The sequence below is a fragment of the Raphanus sativus genome, chromosome 7, assembly GCF_000801105.2.
Source record: "Raphanus sativus cultivar WK10039 chromosome 7, ASM80110v3, whole genome shotgun sequence".
Lineage (NCBI taxonomy): Eukaryota > Viridiplantae > Streptophyta > Magnoliopsida > Brassicales > Brassicaceae > Raphanus > Raphanus sativus.
The window spans coordinates 10,662,468-10,685,667 of record NC_079517.1 but is presented as its reverse complement, the minus strand read 5'-3'; the positions used below and the strand labels follow the sequence as shown (position 1 = coordinate 10,685,667).

The 23,200-nt window shown below is 32.4% G+C and overlaps 4 protein-coding genes across 5 annotated transcripts; 2 read left to right on the top strand and 2 right to left on the bottom strand.

The window, feature by feature from the left end:
• Window positions 1–225: 225 nt before the first annotated feature.
• On the bottom strand, window positions 226–3,537 carry LOC108818044 (uncharacterized). 2 transcript variants are annotated; one of them, XM_018590893.2, is made up of 6 exons: window positions 3,059–3,199; window positions 2,662–2,721; window positions 2,466–2,548; window positions 2,253–2,375; window positions 1,437–2,165; window positions 226–1,353 (listed from the first exon to the last, which is right to left on the bottom strand). In XM_018590893.2, the coding sequence occupies exons 3-6, from the start codon at window positions 2,508–2,510 to the stop codon at window positions 619–621; spliced, it is 1,632 nt and encodes a 543-aa protein (XP_018446395.2). In that variant the 5' UTR covers window positions 2,511–2,548; window positions 2,662–2,721; window positions 3,059–3,199; the 3' UTR covers window positions 226–618. The 2 variants fall into 2 exon arrangements, with proteins under 2 accessions (XP_018446395.2, XP_018446394.1); XM_018590892.2 differs by lacking the exon at window positions 2,662–2,721 and having other exon boundaries at window positions 3,059–3,537.
• Window positions 3,538–6,572: 3,035 nt separating this feature from the next.
• LOC130498141 (uncharacterized) lies at window positions 6,573–10,795 on the top strand. Its single transcript, XM_056991513.1, has 2 exons — window positions 6,573–10,111; window positions 10,186–10,795. Exon 1 carries the CDS (start codon window positions 7,824–7,826, stop codon window positions 9,129–9,131), a length of 1,308 nt encoding a protein of 435 aa, XP_056847493.1. The 5' UTR covers window positions 6,573–7,823; the 3' UTR covers window positions 9,132–10,111; window positions 10,186–10,795.
• On the top strand, window positions 9,182–10,227 carry LOC130498007 (uncharacterized). The gene is made up of 2 exons (XM_056991335.1): window positions 9,182–10,111; window positions 10,186–10,227. Exons 1-2 carry the CDS (start codon window positions 9,182–9,184, stop codon window positions 10,225–10,227), a joined length of 972 nt encoding a protein of 323 aa, XP_056847315.1.
• A 513-nt stretch (window positions 10,796–11,308) lies between the features above and the next one.
• Window positions 11,309–15,392, bottom strand: LOC108814433 (protein NRT1/ PTR FAMILY 3.1). Its single transcript, XM_018587004.2, has 5 exons — window positions 15,207–15,392; window positions 14,902–15,119; window positions 14,469–14,704; window positions 13,560–13,883; window positions 11,309–12,315 (listed from the first exon to the last, which is right to left on the bottom strand). The coding sequence occupies exons 1-5, from the start codon at window positions 15,307–15,309 to the stop codon at window positions 11,409–11,411; spliced, it is 1,788 nt and encodes a 595-aa protein (XP_018442506.1). The 5' UTR covers window positions 15,310–15,392; the 3' UTR covers window positions 11,309–11,408.
• Between the last annotated feature and the right edge of the window lie 7,808 nt (window positions 15,393–23,200).

The window sequence follows — 23,200 nt, the reverse complement described above, 5'->3', positions numbered from 1 at the left end:
CTCTTATGGGGACATGGACAATGACAGAAGTTATTTACGGTACCAATCATGTGTCCTCTTCCAACTTCGAAGAAATCAAACCAAATGCTTCAAAATTCATGAAACGCCTTGATTTTCAAAATTATTCTTTAGTCATTTACCATATGAGAATCAAATCAGCTCCAAAACCATTCACAGGTAAGAAAATACATTACTATCATATGAACACTGAAGGAGAACTCAAGGTTAAAAAAAAAAGAGAGATGTTTTATTTGATGATACATATATTACATAAAAAGAAAGATCCCACCACACCAAGAAAGAAAACAAATCTTATCTCTATGCTAAACGAAGAAGATGATAGAAATTCTAAAAACACACTGTTTAGTGTCTAAACCCCTAGTGAGGTAAAATGCTATCCACCTACTCTCTACTGCATCCAAAACTTGCTGCTTGTATTGAAGCGCTCTATGTCTACTGTTACACATACGTACACAAAACGAATCTGGATGCCATGGCGATCTAAACCCCTATAATCCCGAGTCACACTGATCTAAAAACCCCAAAACCGCATTGAGCAGATGCACATTAGGTAATATGTACCTCACAAGACGAGTACACACTCCAATCCCCCAATCATCATCTTGACATCAACAGGCCAGCCAAATGCTGTCCAACCGAAGAGCCAAATACAGAATCTCCCATGAACTTGCCGCCCTTCTCACAGCTCAATGACTTTTCGCACGAGAAACCATCAGTCAAGCTAGGATCATGCGGAGGGCAACTGACTATACGGTTGCGCTTCCTTGGGCCAACAGCCGAGGAGCTAAACAGAGAATCTCCCATGGAACTGACAGTTCTTTTCCGCTTGTTAGATGCTGTCCACTTCAAGTTAGAAACTAAGACGTGTTTTAGAAGATCCGGAACTGGAAGAGATATGGTTACTTTAGCTTCATCCTGTAGTGACGTAACGCCACCACCAACACCAACTTCGCATAGCTTCTCCTCAGATTTGACCTCAACCTCTTTCTTCTTCATCAGGGTTAGGACAGAACTGACGACATCAGCTCTTGATTTCATCTGAACCCACTCATCTCCCGCCCATTCCAGAGATTGTCTGAGATCACTACGATGGAAGGAAGATATTTTCTTTTCCCCTGGTAGGTAAACTTCAACTTTCTCTTCTGAAACTTTCTCCACCACGATGCCTTCCCACCATCCATCACACCACCACACGTCCACAGGCATACCAACATCGACAGCACACACATCACTTTCATTGCTAAGCTTCAGATTTGGGCGCACTACTTTCCTTCCTGGGATTCTAAGACCCGTATGATCACTAGCAGCAACCTGAGACGTCAAAATCCACTCCTGCAACCAAGAAATGAAACATGTTAATACAATGGGCAGTAGAAAACAAAACAAAACAAAAGCGTGGGCTTCCAAATGTGTACCTCTAGCTTTTTTGATTCATCTTCTGCATCCATAATGTCTTGGTACTGTACCTTAACCTTATCCTTGTGCTTCTTTACTACCAATGCAATCAACCAACAACCTCTGATGCCACTATCTTGGGAAAGAACTTCAACAAGTGAACCTTTTTTAATGAGATTGGATGAACCATCTTCTGCATCTTTGCACATAGAAGCATCTGAAGCCTCCAAGTCACCTTTGATGTCATCTGCAGAACGACTCCGTTTCCTAGATCTAATCCCAACAGAGCCAACCAGAGATGCTCCTGTCGCTGGTTCAGTGCCAAGTGGCTGGACACCTTCACCTGACTTTAGAATGGGAAAATTCAAGTATCTAAGCCCTTCTTGTCTCCAGTAACCTTGTAACTGTGTAACGTCATAAGGCTCTATGCCATCATCTCCGTATAACTTCTGGCAGAAGAAAGGTACTCGCTGAACATGGATTGGCACCTTGAGAAGTTCCTCGTAATGCTGAGGAGAGAGGACAGAAGCCAACCCATCTATGCACTCAATTTTGATGTCTTGAAGACAATGAGAAAAGAAAATCTCTCTGTCGTTAGCATCGTCGGTCGAAACAATACCAACTTCATCAGCTTTGTGAAACCACCGTACCACGACCATCTTGTTGCCTTTAGAATCCTCGTAAAGGTCTTCCAAATATGCAATGAGCCTCTTATGTTGCTCCGCTAAAACATACACAAAATCATTCACCTGTAATGAGATTGTGGATAAAGGATCAGTTTTTTAACATCAAATGTAGCCAACTAAACTTCAGTAAAACCTTAGAAACGAACTCACCGAGACTCTGACACCATTCCGGGAGAAAGATGGATAATGCTTACGACGTTTCCTACAAGTCCAAGAAGAACCCATCCAGGAGAAATTTATGGCAGGGTGAACAAGCTCCTCTGACTTACCATTCTGAAAAGAAACAAATTAGAAACCAATAAATATTACATTTTCTCACAAGAAATCATCTATACTAAAGGAAATGAAAAACAAACACAGTACCAAAAAAGAGCCAATATTGAATCCTCCAGCAGCTTGTTCAGTCATAGTAGTAGCTGGTACATTTGCTACATGAGGTATCTCACCTTAGAAAACCACACACAAAAAGATCAGCAATATTTCAGCAAAATGTGAGCTCTAGATACAAAACACAACAAAAACATAAAGAAAAATCAATTCGTGCAGACATGCTCAGTACCAAAAGGTGGTGGAAGAGCAGATCTGTCTGAAGCAAAATTAATTCATTAATAGATTGTAGCTGCAAAAGACGCAACGAAAAGAAGGTAAGAAATCTCTAACACAAAGAGAGAATATTCCCACTAACAAACAAACAAGCACCTCAATGACCCTATCCAAGACTTTAGACACTTGTAAGAGACTCAATGAAAAACCTTTATCTTCCTCAACTCCACGGACAAGACTTCTATCACATATCCGACAGAACATGAAATTTAAAAAAAAAAACACATTTTTGTCCAAAATAAAAATAAAAAACATCTTTTGAGCTTCAAGATTCGAACTTTATATAGTTTCAGGAGAAACCCAATAAAAATCAACAAAAGGGCACATCAAAAAAAAAAATAAGAAAGTTTTACCAGAAACAATGGAATCGAGCCAATCCTTGACGTCTTCCAAAGAGCTAAGCTTCTTCAAAACGGAGCGGTTCTTTCTCAAGGCGTATCTAAAGGACATGCGTTTTGAAGAAGAGCTCTTCCTCAACCTCCCGACAACAGCCAGATCCGCGCATCCGTCTCTCCTCTCGAGGTAATAATGAACCTCCGTCTTCCCTTTCGCGTTCTTCACATTCAGCTCGTTCCACCCGCAATACGACGCCGTTTCCGACGACCACGCCATATCTCAGAGATAAGAGAGAGAGAGAGAGATGAAGAAGAAGGCGGAAATTTTGAAATTGATTATTAGGGTTTCGAATTTGGGGATAAGATTAAGGGTAGTGATTGGCTCCACGTTGGAGTGTGGATTGTTAACTACGTTTGTACCCTCTGAGGTTAGAGGGAAATTACGAGCGTGCCCTTGAGAGGGGTTTTCTTACGGGTTTTCTTTCTCTTTCTTCTGTCACGATAAGGAAGGGAGGCAGGCAGGCCCGTTTCGAATTTTTATAACGGTAAAGGACAAAAGACATGTTGTGTGAGATAAAGCGCGTGATTTTCGGATTGTTGTATTTTAAATTAAAAAAAAGGAGGAAGAAGAAGACTCTCTCTTTCTAGTTGACAGCTGTTTGCACGTCTTTTTTAATTATTTTAAAAAAAGATATTTCAATATCTGTTTACATTTATTTTTGATTTAGAACTTTGTTATTTTTATTTTGATAGTTTGGATGATAAAAATTATTAACAAAAAATGAAGATACATAGGGAAATTTGGGTATAGTGAAAATTGAGGACAAGTTGTGGGCTGCAGCAAATTAAAAGTATCAGGGGATGAAGTATGAAATTCTGTTAAACCAACAAATAGAAGATATTATTTGCAAAAAAAAAACAAATAGAAGATATGAGGATTTTAGGTATATGGAACTTGGAGAAAACATGATACTATTACATGTCAACGATAATTTTGCATTACAATCGGTTTCAATTCACCAGGGTGATGAATGTCTGATGAAATCTATCACTTTTATATATTTAATGAGAATGTTTTATTTAGGTACTAGAGTACATAGTAGTCATATAGTTTTTGGAAATAGCGTCTAACAGCAGACAATTCTTAACTAATGAAAATGGTATATATACAAAATGACCGGTTATCATTTTTACATGATTAAATTTCAGCAATGTAAAAAGTTCCTCTCTAGCTATAAGATCATACATATTCTAAGAACAAATAACAAAATTGGGGGGGGGGGGGTGTTATTTTGTGTTTATAGGTGTTTTACATGATAAAAACTAGCTAAGGTTTGTTCAAATTTATTTTTCTTTCATCATTTGGTAACTGATGCTCTTCTACATCATCAGAGAGGTTCTTTTCTAGTGTTCGTGTCCATGGACTGTGCTTAGACAGTTTAATGATGGTTTTGGCGTAGACAATTCAGATGAGCTGGTCATTGTTGGATGATACTAAGAAGAACTTGCCAATATTGGATAGACTTGTTGTATATGAAAGATAAGTTGGATGAATGTCTTTTACGATAACTTTAATCACAACACTAATTTTGGTGTTGGAATAACACCAAATCTAGTGTTCTGGTGTTTTACTTTATTTCATCTCTAACCATAACATTAAATTTCAGATTAAAATCTAGTGTTCTGATGTTCTATTTCAATTCACAGAATTAGGTTTGCTTTCTAGTTTCTCAAAAAGTGTCATTAATCATGTATCTGATTTTTGTTTTACAATTCAAGCTCATTCAACAGTAGCTTAAAAAAAGTTAATTCGGAACAAAATTGATAAAGATAAAGGAAGACACATATTTAAATTATAAGAATTATTGTTATATTATGATCAAAGGTATTAGAAGTCTATTTGATATTGTTCGGTATGACAACACCTAATTTTTATTTTAGTTCACAAATGCCACTTTAGTAACACTAATATGTTTTCCTCGCTTAGTTTCTGGTGTTAAGGAAAAACCATTATAGTTATTATTTTATGTTTATTGTTTTTATGATGTAATATATTTAAAAGAGTAATTGCATTTGATATACACGAACAGAAGTTTATTTAGGTGATCGGTTAGGAACTGTTTCACTTTTCATATATCCCTAAATTAACCCTATAACTTAATGTAGCCTTTGATGTCAACAAGACTATGAGACGTTTTAGTTTCTTTTTTCTTTCCTCGTTGACATTTATTATTTTACACTTATCCAAAATAATTGTTGCTTATCTTTACAGTTAACCGTCTAATGTATTCACTTATTATTACCATAATATTGGGATGTGATTTAAGCACGACACTAACGTAACATAATAAATGACCTAGGCAACATCGTCAATGATAAACCAATCTTTTAGGAACGGATTTGACTCTAACAAAAACATATGATTTAGGATTAAGGGTTTTGGGTTCTGGGTAGGCATGGGCGTAAAATCTGAAACCCAGAATCCAAACCGAACCCGAACCGAAAAACCCGATCCGTTATCCAATCCAAAATATAAAAATACCCGAACGGATCCTGTAGAATGATATAAAAAATATCTGAACCCGAAGTGCTATTAACCGAACCCAAACGGGTAACCCGAAAAATCTGAAATTAATAGTTCATATAACTATTTTGAAATATATATATATAAGTATTTCAATGATTAAATTCAATATTTGTAGTAATATGATATATAATAATAATTTTTAAAAATGCTTTAAATATACAATTAGTTATAAATAAGTACTTTATAATTTGCTCATTGAAATAACAAATCTACTCTCTACAAGATAATGTATATTGTTTACAAATGATGCTTATTTTTATGCTTGATTTAATATTTCATTGTTATTTTATCAATTTTACGTGTGATAGATTATTTTTTATTTAATTTAGGTGTTTTTCTTTATGTTTTGCTTTAAGTTTTTATTTTTTTACTTTTGTTATATCTGAACCGAACTGATATAACCCCAATCTGCACAATATATGGTTACTTTATGAGATTTATGACGCAATACAATTTTGAACCGAACCCGAAGTGTTATTATCCGAACCGACCCGTACTAATAAAATTTTAGTATGGGACCTAGGAATGTAAACCCGAAAACCCGAAAATACAAAAAACCCAACTCGAGTACCAACGGATACCTGAACGACCATGTCTAGTTTTGGGTTTAGGATTCAGTGGTAAGTAGTAAGGTTTAGAGTTTAAATTTCTATTTGGGTTTAGGGTTAGTGTTAAGTGATAGGATTTATAGTTTAGATTTTTTATTTTGGTTTAAGGTTTAGTGTTTAGGTGGTAGGTTTAGGATTTATGGTTTAGATTGATTTTTTATTTTGGTTTTAGGGTTTATAGTTTAACGTTTAGAGGTTGTATTTGGGTTTATGGGTTTAAGGTTTAAAATTTAGAGCTTTCAATTATTGTATCTAGTTTTTTTACTCTATCTATTCTATTAAAACTGAAGTAAATATATATAATAATTGGTTATATTAAGTGACTTCTTATAAAAACAATTTCTAAACTAATTCTAAAAAATTCATTTTTTCCTTTTAATTAATTTGACATCATTTATTAAAAGTAGAAAATTTAATTTATCTATTTAAGTGTTTATTACATGTTCATTTTTCAATCTTTATAAATACTTTATTTATTTTACGTGTTAACCATAATAATTTCACAGGTTTGAATGAAATTGTTTTATCTGTAACAAATATTCAAACAAATTAACAAATTTTAAAATAATTAGTTAGGCATGGACATCTAAGTATTCACTTGAGTATGAATCAATTTTTTATATCAGATTTTTTTCGGTTTTAAAATTAAATTCCATTCAGATATTACAATTTTTTTGACTGAAAAATGGTTAAATTCGAATCTATTAAAAATACAGACCTAACGTCCTGATGAGAGGTGCTGTCGACGGATGAATTCTTTCTCGGATATTCAAATAAACCATAAACATGATCTCATATCTTCGTAGCCATATGTGGAGTTAATAATTTCGCAATAGAAAAGAGTTGATCCTAACCTAAATATTATAATTTTTTAGACAGTCGGACTCTTCTAGATCCGAATATGTTCATAGGTACCTAAAAATATCCATAATATCGGTGTTTAAAAAATTAAACAATTTTCTTTAAAAAAAACAAAAAAAAATCAAAGGCCCACACGTCAAGTTTTTAATACATCGACTTGGTGCTATGAGGGCTTAACCCAAGTTATTCCATTTCCTCTTAATCAATTTGGCTATATTATTATGGTTAACCGAAAACATGTTCGGTTTTGCAATAAATGTAATCGTATTTTGCCTTATTGAAAACGCGCATTCCTAGTGGCCAACAAGGTAATTTCACTTACGTTCGTTTGTCCGTATAACTAATTAATTTTTTTTTTGAGAAAATGTGTATTTAAATACCAAACTATCTCAAATTCTCTAAAAAAATACAAACGTTGCACTAGGCCAAATAAATCACAAAGTTTTAATTATTGAGTCATACTAATTACACGTTTTGTCAATTGAATTTGTCATCTAACCTCCGTGTGATGTTAACGGTTAATGATGTGGTGTCGTTTTAAGAATAGAACAAAAACCTAAAAAATCAAAAACGGTACGTCTAATCTACACGTACTCTTCTCTTCTTTCTCTACTCACTATAGAACCCTAATTCATACTAAAACTCCATATCATCTCTTCTCCAAATCATTATCATCTATATTTTTTCTTCTCCTCTGTTTTAAACCTACAAATTGGATTTTACTGATATGGTGGTAAGGAAAAAGCTTCCACTACGTCAAGGAGGCAGAGGCAGAGAACCTATACCCGATGATGGTGATGAAATAGGGTCGGCTCTGTCTAAAGGTTATGACGGAGATGAGTGTGAACCTATACCCGGTGATGATTGTGAGGCTATTGTTGATGATCCGGGTGATGAGATCGAAGAAGATGGGAATGAGATTTTAGAAGAAGAAGAAGAAGAAGAAGAAGAAGGATGTGGCGTACAAACTGAAGAAGAAACTTGTGAAGTTTTTTCATCCCGCTTTGGAGATGTTGCAAGTAATGATGGAGACGAGAACGATGAGAGTGGAGATGATGATTGCTGGAATGAGGATAATATCCCTGATCCTGTAATATCTGATGATGAGGAAGAAGATGCGAGAAGGGAAGCTTGTGAGGATGCCGCATCAGCCGATGAGGTCTTAGCATTGGGGAAGATGTTTTCGTCTGCATCAGAGTTCAAGCAAGCTCTTCTTAGATATTCTTTGAAAACACGATATGATATAAAGCTTTACATATCAACACAAATGAAGCTTGGAGCTGTTTGTTCTGACACTGAGTATGATTGTCCTTGGAGAGTGTATTGTTCGTATGAGAAGCGAAAACATAAACTACAGATAAAGGTTTATGTTAATGAACACGCTTGTATACGTTCTGGTTACTCGAAGATGTTGAAGCCTTCATCAATTGCGCAGCTGTTCACGGAAAGGTTGAGGGTGAATCCTAAGCTTACAGCTAAGGAAATTGGTGAAGAGATCAAGAGAACATGCAACTTGATTGTTACTGAAGACCAGTGTCAAAAAGCTAAGACTAAAGTCACAAGAGAAAGAAGAGCAAGCCATGAAAAACACTTTTCTCGAATCTGGGATTATGAAGCAGAGCTTCGAAAGACTAATCCGGGAACCATAACTGAGATAGTGACGATTCCTGGACAAACACCAAGAAGCAAGCAAAGGTTTGATCGTATCTACATTTGTTTTGAAGCACAACGTGCAGCTTGGAAGTCGACTTGTAGACCTATCATAGGACTAGATGGTGCATTTCTGAAATGGGATGTGAAAGGCCAATTGATTGCTGCTGTCGGAAGAGATGGAGATAACAGAATTGTGCCAATTGCGTGGGCGGTCGTAGAGATTGAAAATGACATTAATTGGGCATGGTTTGTGAATCATCTAAAAGTGAATTTACAACTCGGTGATGGCAGCAATTTCACATTCATATCCGATAAGCAAAAGGTAGATATCTTGGTGTACGTTGTTTGTTTCGGTAAAGTTATGTCTTACATTTTTTTTTGAAGGGTCTGGTGAAAGCTGTTCACCTCGAACTTCCCAATGCAGAACATCGCATGTGTGCGAGACACATTCTTGGAAACTGGAAGAGAGACAGCCACGACCCACAACTAGAGAGACTGTTCTGGAAAATAGCCCGTAGCTACACCTTAGGAGATTTTACAGAGCATATGAATGCATTGAAGAGCTACAATCAGCTGGCGCATCAAACTCTTCAAGCCACCAATCCGCATACATGGTCTCGAGCTTACTTTAAGGTTGGTTCTTGTTGCAATGATAATTTGAACAACCTGAATGAATCTTTTAACAAAACCATTCCAGAGGCTAGGAGAAAACCACTACTTGAAATGTTAGAAGATATTAGGCGACAATGTATGGTAAGCACAGCAAAAAGGTCTATCATCGCTAATAGATTGAAGACTAGATACACAAAGAGGGCACATATTGCAATAGAAACTGCTATAGCTAAGTCTCAAGACTGTATTAGATACATGGCTACGGGTAATGTCTATGAAATTGACTATCATGACTGCTCGTATAGCGTTGATATGGGTCTGAAGACATGTGGTTGCGGGATGTGGCAGTTGAATGGAATTCCTTGTAACCATGCTGCTTGTGTGATCACCTCAAAGAAACAGAAAGTTGATGACTATGTTTCTGATTATTACACTACCATAAGATGGAGAAAAACTTATGAATGTAGTATTAGACCTGTGGAAGGGATGAAGATATGGCCTATGCTGAACAGGTTACCAGTCTTACCTCCACCAAATAGGTTGGGTAATAGAGGAAGACCAAGCACTTATGCCAGACGGAAAAGTGCAAATGAATCATCATCTTTCTCTAGTAAAACCAAGCTAAGTCGTGCAAGGCGTGTCATGACATGCTCTAATTGTAGAGAAGAAGGACATACCAAGCCGAGATGTTCGAAACCAACAGTTGAACCGGAACCTAAACGTCCACGGGGTCGGCCAAAGAATGATCAGGTACATTTTATTGTCTGTTTGATTTTATATCATATCGATTCTCCAAGATCTCAAATTTTTATTTGTTCTATTAGGGAGGATCACAAGGTGGATCACAAGTTGGATCACAAGATTGATGGTCGTATGATGCATCTGTTGTTTCTTTTGTTGTTCTTTTTATCTGTTTCAAACTATAACTGTTGCTGAGATATTCCTTTTTTTCAAGATATCGTTGCTTTTCTTGTCAAAGTTGGATTTCGTATGTTTTATGAAACTATCCATGTGTCCTTTAGTTACTGCCTTTTGTGATGGTTTTTCTTTGTATCAGTTGTAAAGTTTGCTTGCGTAACAAGTTTTGAGTTTCTTATTTTCTTTGGCATCGTTCATCTCTTATTCTCAGAGCATAATCATTAAAATAACAAAAACAAACCAGAAATCTACTGTTAATGCATGTCTGTTTGTCATTACGAGAAAAATGTCACACTGAAATTAACAAAAACCAGTTTGCACATGTTCAAAAATAACAGAATTTTTTTAAAAAAACAAAATCCAATTCGCTCGTGCCGAGAAGCACCACTTCCTGAGCTTCCTCATCAATCTCTTCTACTAGAGATCCCTTGGTGCCACTGATCTCATGTAGTCCACTGTCTCCTCAAAGTATGGTTTCCGGGGTGTGACCAGTAAAACCACTCGAACATAAAATCCTTAACTGTTGCAGGAAATAAAATTAGAAACAAAATTCTTAAACTATTGCAGGAACATAAAATCCTTAATCTATTGCAGGAAATCCTTAAGCTAGCTATGTCTAAAGAGAAAAGAAAGAATAGATCATTAGTTTAGATATGAGATCGTTTCCAGAACGAAAGAGAAGAGAAAGAAGACATAGTTACAAAATGGATTAAAAGTATAATTTGGAAATTTTAGTTTTTTGGTCTATTCTCAAACGACGTCATATCAACAAACGGAATATTAGATGGAGATTTAACGATAAATTAAGTTGACCAAAAGTGTATCTAATATAACTCAGTCAACATAACTTTGTGATTTATTTGGCTTAATGAAAAGTTTGTATTTTTTTAGAGAATTTGAGATAGTTTGGTATTTAAATACACATTTTCTCATTTTTTTTTTGTATAGAATCCTAATTATGTTTGTATCTGTGTATTTCCACCCAAATAGCCCTATTTAAAACCGGGTTAAATAAAACAGTGTTAAAAATAGTAAAGGCCAGAGTCATTCTTTCAGTTTTCATTATATTTATAAATATTACAATTGATTTTACATTATAAACCCAAGACTCAATAAGCTTATGCATCAACTAAGTTTTTTTGGATAACTGTAACTCACCACTAACCCAAGACTCAGTGGGCTCCTTGCTGTTGCTGTGATGCACCTGAACTGGTTTATATGTGTAAATCTTGGCGCACCAAAGATAATACACGAAATTAATAGCTTGTAACAAAGTGATTATCCAGTAAAAATACTCAAGTCTCCCCTGATTTAAATTTTTATCTGGCAACCAATTTCTTCCATCCGGTTTAGCACTGAATTTATGAACTAAAGTCACAAGTAAAGAGCTCGCGTAATTTCCGATCGAAATTGCCATCCAGAAAAATGCCATTGCCGTGCTCCTCATACTCTCCGGCGCTTGGTCATAAAAAAACTCCAAATGTCCGATCGACATGAACGCTTCAGCGACTCCATGGAGACTGTATTGAGGAATCAACCACATAAATGAAATCGGAATCTCCATGTGTGGTTTATCCAAAAGGCCATGGTCTAATGCAACTTGTTTTCGTTTGATCTCCACGAACCCGGCGACGAGAGTCGCAATGAATGAGATGACGAATCCAATTCCCATTCTGTGAAGGAATGTGATGCCTCGTTCGAGACCAGTGAACTTTCTGGCAATTTTTATAAAGATGCGATCATAGAAGATAATTGTGCAGAGCATTGCAATGGTTGTAAAGACAGACATTGAACCGGCTGGAATTTGGAATGATTTGGTTAGATGCCGGTTCATAGTTTTGGCTTGTTGAAGAGAGAAGGTTCCTTGTTGAGCATATGCTGTGATTAGGAGGATCCCAGAGGCTCCGATTGGGCCCATCCGGATCACCGATTTGAGTTCTTCAACTCGGTGAACTGTGCTTAATCTCCATAAATTAGGGATTTGATCTGGCTTCAAATTGTCTTTCTCAGTCTCTATGGCCGCTTTGTCCAAGAAGCTATAAATATAAAGAGGATAAATGTTAATAGACTTATGATAAATGCAATGATTTGAATTAGTTTTAGAAGTAATTAAGAACCAGAATTTGTGAAGAATTTAATGATTAATATTAAATAAAATTAAGAAATATTAGATGAATTGTTTTAATTATTTTTTTGTTAATTGCTATTTATTATCATGGATTTTCATATATTTCTTCTTTTGTCACAATCACTGTTTCAAAATAATATATACATGTTTCTGAGAAAATTCGGAATTTTACATAGAATATAGATATTTCGTATTACATTAGTTCTTTGTGTTGTTAATAATGATTTTATTTACATTTTGTGTTATTTTGCTTGATATTTCTTTCAAATATTTCATGATCTCTGTTTAATACGTCGATTTACTTATACTTCGATTTATTTATGTTCGATTTATAATTTTTAATGATTCTACTACTATTTTTATGATTTCAGTTTGGATTTTACAATTGTCTTTTTTTATATGGGAAAACACAAAAATATTTATGTTTTTTGACACATAGGTTCGAGAATCTTATGAATCTATATATGATATTTTAAATTTTAGTTTTGTGAATAAAATTATGAAAACTATATTTTAGTAACAATAAAATTTAATAAGGTCGTAAAGTGAAGTGTAACTAAAATTGTAATATTAATCTTTAAATCAGTAATAATAATATATTTACAAACAAAAAATTTACAAACCCTTAACAATATAATCTCAAAATTTTCTAAGTTTATTAGAATCTATCTACCAATAACATGAATACTCAATCTTGTTAAATAATAATATATTTCAGTAGTTCAATACTTTTCTTGACTCAAATTGAATTAGTCAGCCAACTATGCGATAGGCGATAGCACTACTAAAAACATCGTACTATTTTGTATAAAAAAACTTTCGTCACTTAAGCTCTAATATAATCAAATTATTCAACTGTATGTTAGTTCTTCCGAAATCACTATGGTATATATAGTAGTGCATGATGTTTTAGTTACCAAAATTTAACTTTAACATTAACATGGTATCAGAACCATCTGATGTTGAACTATTTCTTGGATGTTGTTTACACAATAACCCATGTTGTGCGTAACAGAAAATGTTAATGAATGTATGGGAGTCTCACATCCATAGCTAGAAAAATGATTAACTAATACGACTAAGACCATTTCACTTATCACTTATCTAACTTTTGATATGAATTTAGAGGAGTCACCAATACATTGTTATTACCTCATGTGTTTGGTGTGTGTGAGTATACCGTCTAAGGAGATAGGAGCGTCAATCTCATCGTTGAAATAGAGAAGAGTATGATCAGAAACCATACTCAGTTTCCTTTTGTGAAACGCTGCAACTGCCACTTGGATCAAGCGGGTAAACGGACTACCCGATGGATGCAAGTGACGATAAAGCCGGAAACCGCCGACAAAAGCAATAACAGACAGGAACATAGCTAGTGTCGGGATGCCCAAACCTAGACCCCACCCAACGTTATCTTGGATGTACACAAGAACCGTCACCGCCACTAGAACTGCTGCACCCATGATAAAGTAAAACCTGATAATTTGATTACATAAACAAAATTTCATTATTTCTGGTTATAGCAACAACAAGGATAATTAGAAGAAAATTACAAGCTAGATTATAGTTAATGACTTGGGTTTCTAGTTCCATCAAACACATGAGCATAGTTTTTTGTGCTAACAATAGTTTTATTTGGAGAAAATAAAGCACACACATTGCTCATAGTCCATAAGTTACTTTTACATATCTAGATGATTACTTTAGTTTAATCTAGCAGATTTTAATAGTTGTATAATAGTTTATTTTCATTTTTAAAAAAATAAGAAAGTTGTTCCTTATTGAGTTACCATCAAAACATTTGCACGTCCTTAGAAAAGCTTTAACCCACACAAAAGTACTTAAATAGCTAATACCTGCATTTGTAACTTAATAGTTGCACTACAAAGTCATGTATATAGTTTTTAGGGTTCAGACAAAATACATTAATATGTTCTAAACATAATACTAAAGAATACAATGTTGTATATTCTGTACGACCAATTAAGAAAATAATAAAAACATATATATGGAATCTATATATGAAAGGTATATGCAAAAGGTGTAAACAATATAAATTACCAGTTGAAGTAGTTCCAAGGTTTGGTGGTTTGCTCTGGATCCGACTCGTCGAACTGATCCGCACCGAATGCAACAACGCAGGGTCGGATACCACCTGACCCGATAGCTCCAAGAAGAAGAGCTATGTACAGAACACTCAACTGTGCTGTGTCTGCCACTACACAAACTTCTTCTCCTTTGCATGGTGGTGGCCTTAGCGTCGGTATTATTGCGGATATCGTAAGCAATGTCATCCCCTGTACGGGTTTTTTGGTTTACAATATCTCCTTAGGACAATAAGATCAAGATAATGGAAATATTTGACTAAGTTTCGGTCGAGAAACCGAACTTTGGTGTATTCCGAATTTCCTATGGTTTAAGTATAATTTTGTTAATAAAAATTATTTATGTGAATAATAAACATACGATTTTCAGTTACAAAAAAAAAACATACGATTTGGTAAATAATGGAAGCGAAAGTGATGGTCCAGAAGCGGCCAGCGAAGGAGTCGGCGATAAAGGCACCGAGCAGAGGAGTGAGACTCGAAGTTCCGGCGAAGTTAGTGAGAGTGTTGGCTGCTTTGGTTAAAGGAAGGTGAAGCTGTGTTGTTAAATAGCTTATCATGTTCGAGTGAAATCCAACCACTGCCATTTTCTCACACATCTCGTTCGCTGATAATCCATCAAATATTTTAATGAAATCAGTTTCATTTATTTACACAAAACCAAAATAATAATCGTATAGAATGTTTCTTATACCAAATATGAAGGGCATGGTAATTAATCCTCCCTTTCGTCGACTTGGCCTCCCATGAAGTTGTTTTTCTTCTTCACTGATCTTGTTCTTGCTCTGCTCTTCCATGTTGTCGAGTGTTTGCTTGTAATGATTAGTTATGTATTTTGTTTGTTATAACTTGTGAGTGTTGAAAATGGCAATATTTATAGGCTTTTTAGTGTATATTACTGGGTGCGTTATACACTTATACTAGCTTTGGTCCATATGAGGTCTATAAAGGAACACAACAGTGCGTCTACCTATTCCCAGCCAGAATTAAACCATATTTTCGCGTTACTCAACGATAGTTTAGTGGAAAATTATAACAAATGACCAAAAAAACATATTTAAGTAAATGACCATTAATCAGTATAAGGTATGATATCTTGTATGTTAATGTATTAATGATAAAACTAGATTATGACCTGCATTAAAGCGCAAAGTTTTCTTTATTATAAATTCATTTGATATGAATTAATATTTTGGAATTGTATATTACAAAATCGTATTATATCAAAAAGATAATTTTTTAAAATTATATAATTTATGAATTAATTTATTTAAAACTTTTTATGTACAATCTTATATGTAACTTTCTTTTAGGTACAAACATTTTACTTGGACAAAAGAAACTGAACCAAAACCAATCCGAAAATAAAAGTTTGGTTCTAACCTTTGGATCTAGGACAAAGTAATAATTGTTTTGGACCTGCATGTCTTGGTTTGAGTATGGTCCTAGCTGAGAACTGATTGGGTACCTAAAAGTATCCAAAATGGATTTTTGTATATTAGGTATATTTGTGTATTTTGAATATATTTTTACTATTATATATTTAAGTTTTGGGTTTAGGGTTAATTAACACATGTACATTAATTCCTTGAAATGTAGTGATAAAAATGCTAAATGTAAGTTTGTTGTAATGTCATGATCAATGTGATGACCATTTAAATAATATGTCGATGATTATATGGATCATTAAAGTCTTGGTATGGTGTATAATGTTAGTTATTTGATTTCTCAGATTGGTCAGTAGTGGTTTAAACAATGTCTAACTTGATCCGCATGGTGGTGTAAATACATGGCCGTCTCGAATTATTTATGGACACTGTTCAAAAAATATTAATGAAATATTTAATGATATAATAGAATACTTTTTTTCAAATATAGCTTTATTTATATATATTTGACGTCCTTTTGAAATTATCAGCTCTAAATTTAATATTATATCTAAAAGTTTGAAAGTTTTATGTCATAATTTATATATTTATTTCATATTTTTCTAAAATTTATTTTTCAGTTCGGATGTTTGATCGCTCCACTTACACGTGATGTTAGACGGTCCTGTGTGAACATGAATGGGAAAGATGTTCATGTAGGTGACGAGATATATAGCAATGGAGGAGTTGTTTTGCCTAACAAGGACATGTGAAAGTGGTATTCAGTGGTTTAAACTAATCGTGTATATATAGTGTTTGTATCTAATGGTGGTGTGAAAGTGATATATTCAGTGGTTTAGACTAAATGTATATACATATATAAATGTCATGGTTTCGATTATAAAATGTAATAGGGGTTAGTTAATTATGAGATCCTATGTAACAAAGAAAAAAAATGTAATAGAATTTGGAACAAAAGTAGGTCCCTTTATACTTTTTGGTTGCTATAATAGGGATTAGTTATAATATTTAGAATATGTAATATGTTGGGTTAAAAACGAAAAGGTGCAACAACTTTTAAATAGATTTTTTCAAAATATTTTTCTTTTAATAGTATAGATAGTCTATTTTAAATTACTACCACACCTTTATTCATTTCTTTGTTTTTTTCATTTTGAAATTCCCCTATTTCTTTATATGTACTTCAAATTTTTGTATCAAAAATAGAATAAATTTTTTGATCTTGCTCAAAAATCATAAAAAGATTCTGAACGTGTAGTCATTTAAATTTTTCAAAATAAATACATATTTATCAAATAAATATGTACATGCATGATTTATTCTATATAGTAATAACATGTTTGTACTATTATGTAGAAAACACATGTATTTTTATAACTTTCAACATTTTCAAATTTTGATTATTTGTACAACTGAAACATTTACTTTTTGTTTTGATATATGTTTTCGAATTTAATGTTTACTATTTTTATTCTAAAGTTGATTCATCTATTTAATTTTTTATACATTTAGTATGATTGAGGATGCAATGGTTTGTACAAACCTACACACATATAGTATAGAAATATATATGATGTATTATATAGTATACTGAAGTTTTAAGTAAAACTACTATTTACCTATTTGATAATGTAAAACGGTGGTTTGGTGAAAATTATAATTTACACAGTTCATATAACATTTTCATATAATTTATAGAAATCATATTTTAACTATTCTTCACTTACGATATATAATTATATTTCATTTTGAACTAATCATATTTGTTTCGTTGTTACACAAATGACAGTACAACAAAACATATATGAATTAATACTGAAACACATAAACTAGTGCGCCAAATATTATTGTGTTGATTACATCATGTATGGTTATCTTTTTTATTTATCAGCTATATGACACAACGTTTTAACAAATTCCACTGTGTGATCTACATCTCATACGATTCATGAGAATTTAATAGAATAGTATGCTTGTCAACAGTTTTTCTTTTGAGTTGTTCTTACATTATTGTACATGTATCACTAAATTTTAGACGACAATCACATATCTTTTAAAAATATACAAGTAGCTTTGCATGTTTATATAATAAATTCATACTTTTAAAAAGTATATATTATTCTATTTATAATAAAATAGTATTATGTTATATAATATGTTGAAGGAAAGTAAGGGATATTTTCACCTATCTCACATGTCAAAACCCATATTCCAAAAATAGACAAGCAGAAATTAGGCGCTTTATAAGGGAATATTGATTATATGGGGTTTACATCAATTTTTTGAATGTCTATACTATTTAAAAAAATCGTTCCAAAAAAACTTTTAGTTTATATTCGATTTACCGTCTAAGCGAGCACCTATGCACCACCTATCCCAATTTTAGAACACTGTGTCCAACAGTATGGTATGGTTGTTGTTTTGTTTTCAACTTACTATAGCTATATTAGTAATTGTTATATTCGATATATATGGCTAGTTAACAAATTATCCCTAGTTTAGTCCCAGCTTTAGTTGTTCGACAAAAACCTGAAAAATATATATGAATATAAACAAGATAATAATCCTCTTATGAACTGTTGTTTGATTCCATACCTTATGAACTAGTTTACTTTTGGCTTTTAGCATCTTCTTAAGTTTTTCTGCCTACAGGCTTAGTTTATCGTGAAAAAACATGATCAATGTTGGGGAGATCAACTGATCAGGCGGTAGTCACTTATGTTTGAGAAAGTCTATTAAATTTTGTTTTACTTTTAGTAATTGTGGACAGCAAGTATCGACTATGAATAAAAATTACAAGTAGCTGTTATATAAGGTCAAATTTATGATCTTACTCTGATTGAGTCTTTGTAGCAGATCATATGGTAATTTCTACTCAGACAGAAAGATATATCGATGGTGAAGAAATTGATTGAGATCAAAGAATTGGCCAAACGTTTATATTTGTTTAATCTAATGGATGAGACGACTTGATCAATAACTAAATGGATCGATAGATGCCACACAACTTTTAATAAAGCTATGAACTCAAAAAATCAAGGGGGAATCCACATAAGAAGCTTAGATATCATTGGTCAGATAAAACCTCATCTTTTTAATTTTACTAAAGGAAATTTTCATTTTATTGATAATATTTGAAAGGTATGTTTTACAGTATCACATATAGAGTTCTTTATAAATAGCTCTTCAGTTTTGAACTTCTAGGGTCTCAAAACAATGAAAACGAAACTAGGTACACATCACATAAAAGAAAAGATACAAATGATAAATTTGTTGTCTAAAGAGATAATTAATCTTGGAAAGAAAAGGGAATTCTTTTTCATTTAAACCAAATAAAAATTCAACGTTTACCTTGGTATAAACGTCGGAGATCCTATGCTTATTGTAAGTATATTGCCGGCTTAAATATCTAGCTCACTCCCTATGCTTTGCCATTGTGGACTTGAGTGATACTAAATATCGTTTGGGATTGGTTTGTCTTCAAAAGAGGTCATTCGACCGTTGGTGCATGTGTCATTATGCACATGTGACATGCCTATCTTGAGCACTGTTCAATGTCTTTGGACTCCATTGCACGCCTCTAAGTCTTGGTCCTTGTTTGTACATGTCTGATTCTTTTTTTCTTTATTGACAATCTCTCTATTAATGCCTAGTTGGATTCTTCTCTTATGGTTCTAGTACTGGATCTTGTTTTTTGGGTGTACATGATAGGAACTTGTATTTAGAGTGGTGTGAGCTTGTGTCTTCGTTATCTATGGAATCTATGAACTTTAAACCAAGTGGTGGTGGCCGCCTAGCGATAAAAGGTCCAGATACATGGTGTAAACTTGGCAACTTGCTCTCCCTCTATTTTCAATTTTATTAAGAACTCTTTCACTCCCACTTGGTTAGTCAAAATGGTGTCATGTTACTCGAGAGTTACACTCGCCACGAGATGTTAACTAGGTTTTAAAAGTGATATTCACCCCTAATTATCAAAAACCTTATGGACTTTACCGAGAAGTGTTAACTATACACGTAAATATTTCTAGAAATTAAACAAGATAAAAGTAAGATCCTTCATTTTCTAATGAGGTTTTGATGAATGTCATACTGTTGTGTTATCTGTTCTTACAACATCCTTTAGACACCTTTTCTAAGTTTTTTCTTTTATAGTTTGTTTTATTTTTTCAGTAATAATACTGTTCTCTTTTGTCTATAGACGTAACAATACAAATGTTAGTGAACACATAAGTTAATACGTATCTGTTATTCTGTTTTAATTATTTGTTTTCACATCTTTAATGATGCATCAATAACAGATAAAATTGAATACTCCAGTTCTTAAAGAGAATTAAATGAATTTAATTTGAGTGGTAGTGTATGTGTTAGTGTGTTGGAAGTATTTTCGCATGCGTTAGAAAGAGATAGCAAGTAGAGTTGGGAATCAGATTTTTTTTTTTTTTTGGGAATCAGAGTTGGGAATCAGATAATCACATACATTGTGGGGACTCTCTAACCTTTTTGCACAGGCAAACCCACTCTAGTGCCAGTGACTGCCACCCAATGACTTTCACTTGTATACGACTTTTCTTTCTCCTTTCATTCCACAAATATCTCTTCATGAGTGATTACAAATTACAGTGAATATAATTAAGTAATCATAAAGTGAATGTAGTGAATTATATCATTCTGACATCACGACGCTTTAGCTTTTTATTAATCATGGAGTCGTTGAATTGAAAAGGAAACAAGTTTGCTTTCTATAGGGAGAATTTGTATTCTTCAACTAGAAACAGTTTTATAAATAAAGTTAACCCAAAAAACAGTTTATAAATAATGCATCGACTGATGCCCTTTTTCAAAAATAAAAAATAAATAAATGCATCGACTGATAACTTATATACGCCCATTTCTTCACGTTTTGTGGTTTGTAATCGTTTTTGGTCATGGACTTCGTCCTCGTTTTCGTATGACGCCATTCGTATTCCAAAAATGATGTCAAAGATATTTTACTAATTAAACATTACAATCCATAGAGTTAAGCAAAAGAAAAAAGCATTACAATCCATTTAGTGATTTTCATCAGTCTTTTATTAAATAGAAATTCATTAAAATTATCATCCCCTTTACGGGGCACCAGAATAGTACAGAGCAAAACCGGTTTAACCGGAAAAACAAATCCTTTTTGAAGTAAAAATGTTAAAATATTATACCATTTTAAAGTTTTGACAGAAGATACACAGACACCAGTAAGCAAAAATAAATAAAACCAAGCAACAACAGGAGAAGAAAGAAGAAGTAACACCTAGGAGATAATGAAACTCAAATAAACACAAGAGTTAACTATCAGAACAGAAGCAGTAGCTTGACAAAGTGAGCATTGCCAAATGGGTATACGATACCTTGACATGAGACCACGTCTTGCTAATATTAGTTTCTCCGCAACGCTGCTCTAATTGATTGATACCATCCTCAGAAAACTTTGCAAACTCAGTCGAAAGAAATAAAGGCTTCACAACACGCATAGATATACATATTACATTTCTGGTTTACATCTTTACATAAAACAGTATTTTAAATCTTTTGTAAAGCATTTCCAGATTTTTATCTCCTCAAAACTTGAAGGCTTTGGTTTCTGACAAACCTTCATCTCTTAAAAGAAAATTGAGATATCAATAGTACACCTTCAAGTTAGATAATTTTAGATATTATCTCTTGATATAGCTGGGTTTAGTTTTTGTCCTTTTGACGTTATGACTTTTACATAGAACAATATAGTGCATATGGTCAAATTCCAAATTATCCTTTTTTCAGTATTGTGACGAAGAGATAAGAGGTTAAGATTAAGAAATCAAATTCATTGTGTAATCTTTGTTTTTGTCAGGTGATTTCAATAACTTGTAAATAAATTATTGATGTATCTATCTTTTGTAAGATTTATTTATACTTGATAAAGTAATCAATTGTTTCTTAATTAATACTAGATCTTGACCCGCCCAACCGGGCGGGTATTTATTTTATGTTTTTAGTTTTTTTTTTATTTATGAATGATATATTTGTAATATTTAAATATAAAATTTAGATTGAAAATTAGCATTTGTAGTTATAATAAAAATTAAAAGTTAAAAAATATTTTGATATAAATTTTAAATTCCTGATTAAAATAATATAGAGATGGGTCATAACTTTTTCCAGCTCCAAAATCTTAGCATTATTAATAAAAAAAAAAAAATTATAAATAAATAAAAATATAAACATATTTGAAATTAAAATATTTTTTTTAAAAAAATCTTACGCCATTGTTGTTTATTTCTATAGTTTGACCCGTGGCCGTATAAATATTTGTTTTCACTTCAATTTTTTTCTTTGTTCTAATGATAATATATATATATATATATATGTGTGTGTAAATTAATATGTATTAGATAATTGTTAGTATAACATTTTAAAACAAAAAATTTATTTATTACTTTAAATAATTATATTATGTGATTTTAGTCGTCTATTATATCACAGTGTATCATATAAAAATCTAATATTTATAACTAATTGGATTTATATTATAAAAGTGTTATACTAACAATTTATAAATAAAATATTTTATATTTTATTTATATGATATATAAATTTATTTTGTGTGTGATTTTTTTTTTATTTTTTGTTAATAAATATTGAAAAATATTTAATGTTAACAAAAAATCTATAAAGAAATTTATTTTGGTTAAGATTTATTCTATTAAAGAAATCTATTATTTAAATTAGGAAAAGACATTAAATACTTAAATCTATCATTTAAATAAGGAAAAGACAAAGTTCTCTACTATCTTTGTTACCAAACAAATTTTTTTTTAAAGACTCCTATCCCTATTACCAAACAAAAGCTTAAAGTACTTCTACTTTAATAAGATAGATATATGAGATTAGAATATCACATAAATTTCAGCAAAAAGAAAAAAGAACAATCACATAAATCAAAAACAATATCTCTTGTTTAAGTACAATATTTTTATGGTAAGTAAATCAAAAAAAAATATTTTATTTATTTTATATGGTATATAATTAAATTTGAATGATATTGAGATAGATATATAATATATTTCAATATAAATATTTATTGTCCTATGGTTTTTTTAGCATTTGTATATTTACTGTAACAAAAAATTAAAATATTAATCTCAAAAAAATTTCAAATGCAAAATTTAAAATTAACATATTTATGTATTTTATATTGTACATATTCTAATTTAAACGATATTAATATATGAATATATATTAAATGAGAATTCATATTCATACGATTTTATGATCATTTGTAACT

Bases quoted from the DNA above. Each gene is read 5' to 3' on its own strand.
- LOC108818044 (XM_018590892.2), bottom strand. From the start codon at position 3,317: ATGGCGTGGTCGTCGGAAACGGCGTCGTATTGCGGGTGGAACGAGCTG. The intron at 2,376-2,465 runs GTACTGTGTTTG...GTTTCTTTTCAG, and splicing joins TCAATATTGGCTCTTTTTTG to AATGGTAAGTCAGAGGAGCT. The intron at 1,354-1,436 runs GTACACATTTGG...TCTTGGTTGCAG, and splicing joins ATGAATCAAAAAAGCTAGAG to GAGTGGATTTTGACGTCTCA.
- LOC130498141 (XM_056991513.1), top strand. From the start codon at position 7,824: ATGGTGGTAAGGAAAAAGCTTCCACTACGTCAAGGAGGCAGAGGCAGA.
- LOC130498007 (XM_056991335.1), top strand. From the start codon at position 9,182: ATGTGTGCGAGACACATTCTTGGAAACTGGAAGAGAGACAGCCACGAC. The intron at 10,112-10,185 runs GTACATTTTATT...TTGTTCTATTAG, and splicing joins GTCGGCCAAAGAATGATCAG to GGAGGATCACAAGGTGGATC.
- LOC108814433 (XM_018587004.2), bottom strand. From the start codon at position 15,309: ATGGAAGAGCAGAGCAAGAACAAGATCAGTGAAGAAGAAAAACAACTT. The intron at 14,705-14,901 runs GTATGTTTTTTT...AAACCCGTACAG, and splicing joins CTTCCATTATTTACCAAATC to GGGATGACATTGCTTACGAT. The intron at 12,316-13,559 runs GTAATAACAATG...TTATATTTATAG, and splicing joins ACACACACCAAACACATGAG to CTTCTTGGACAAAGCGGCCA.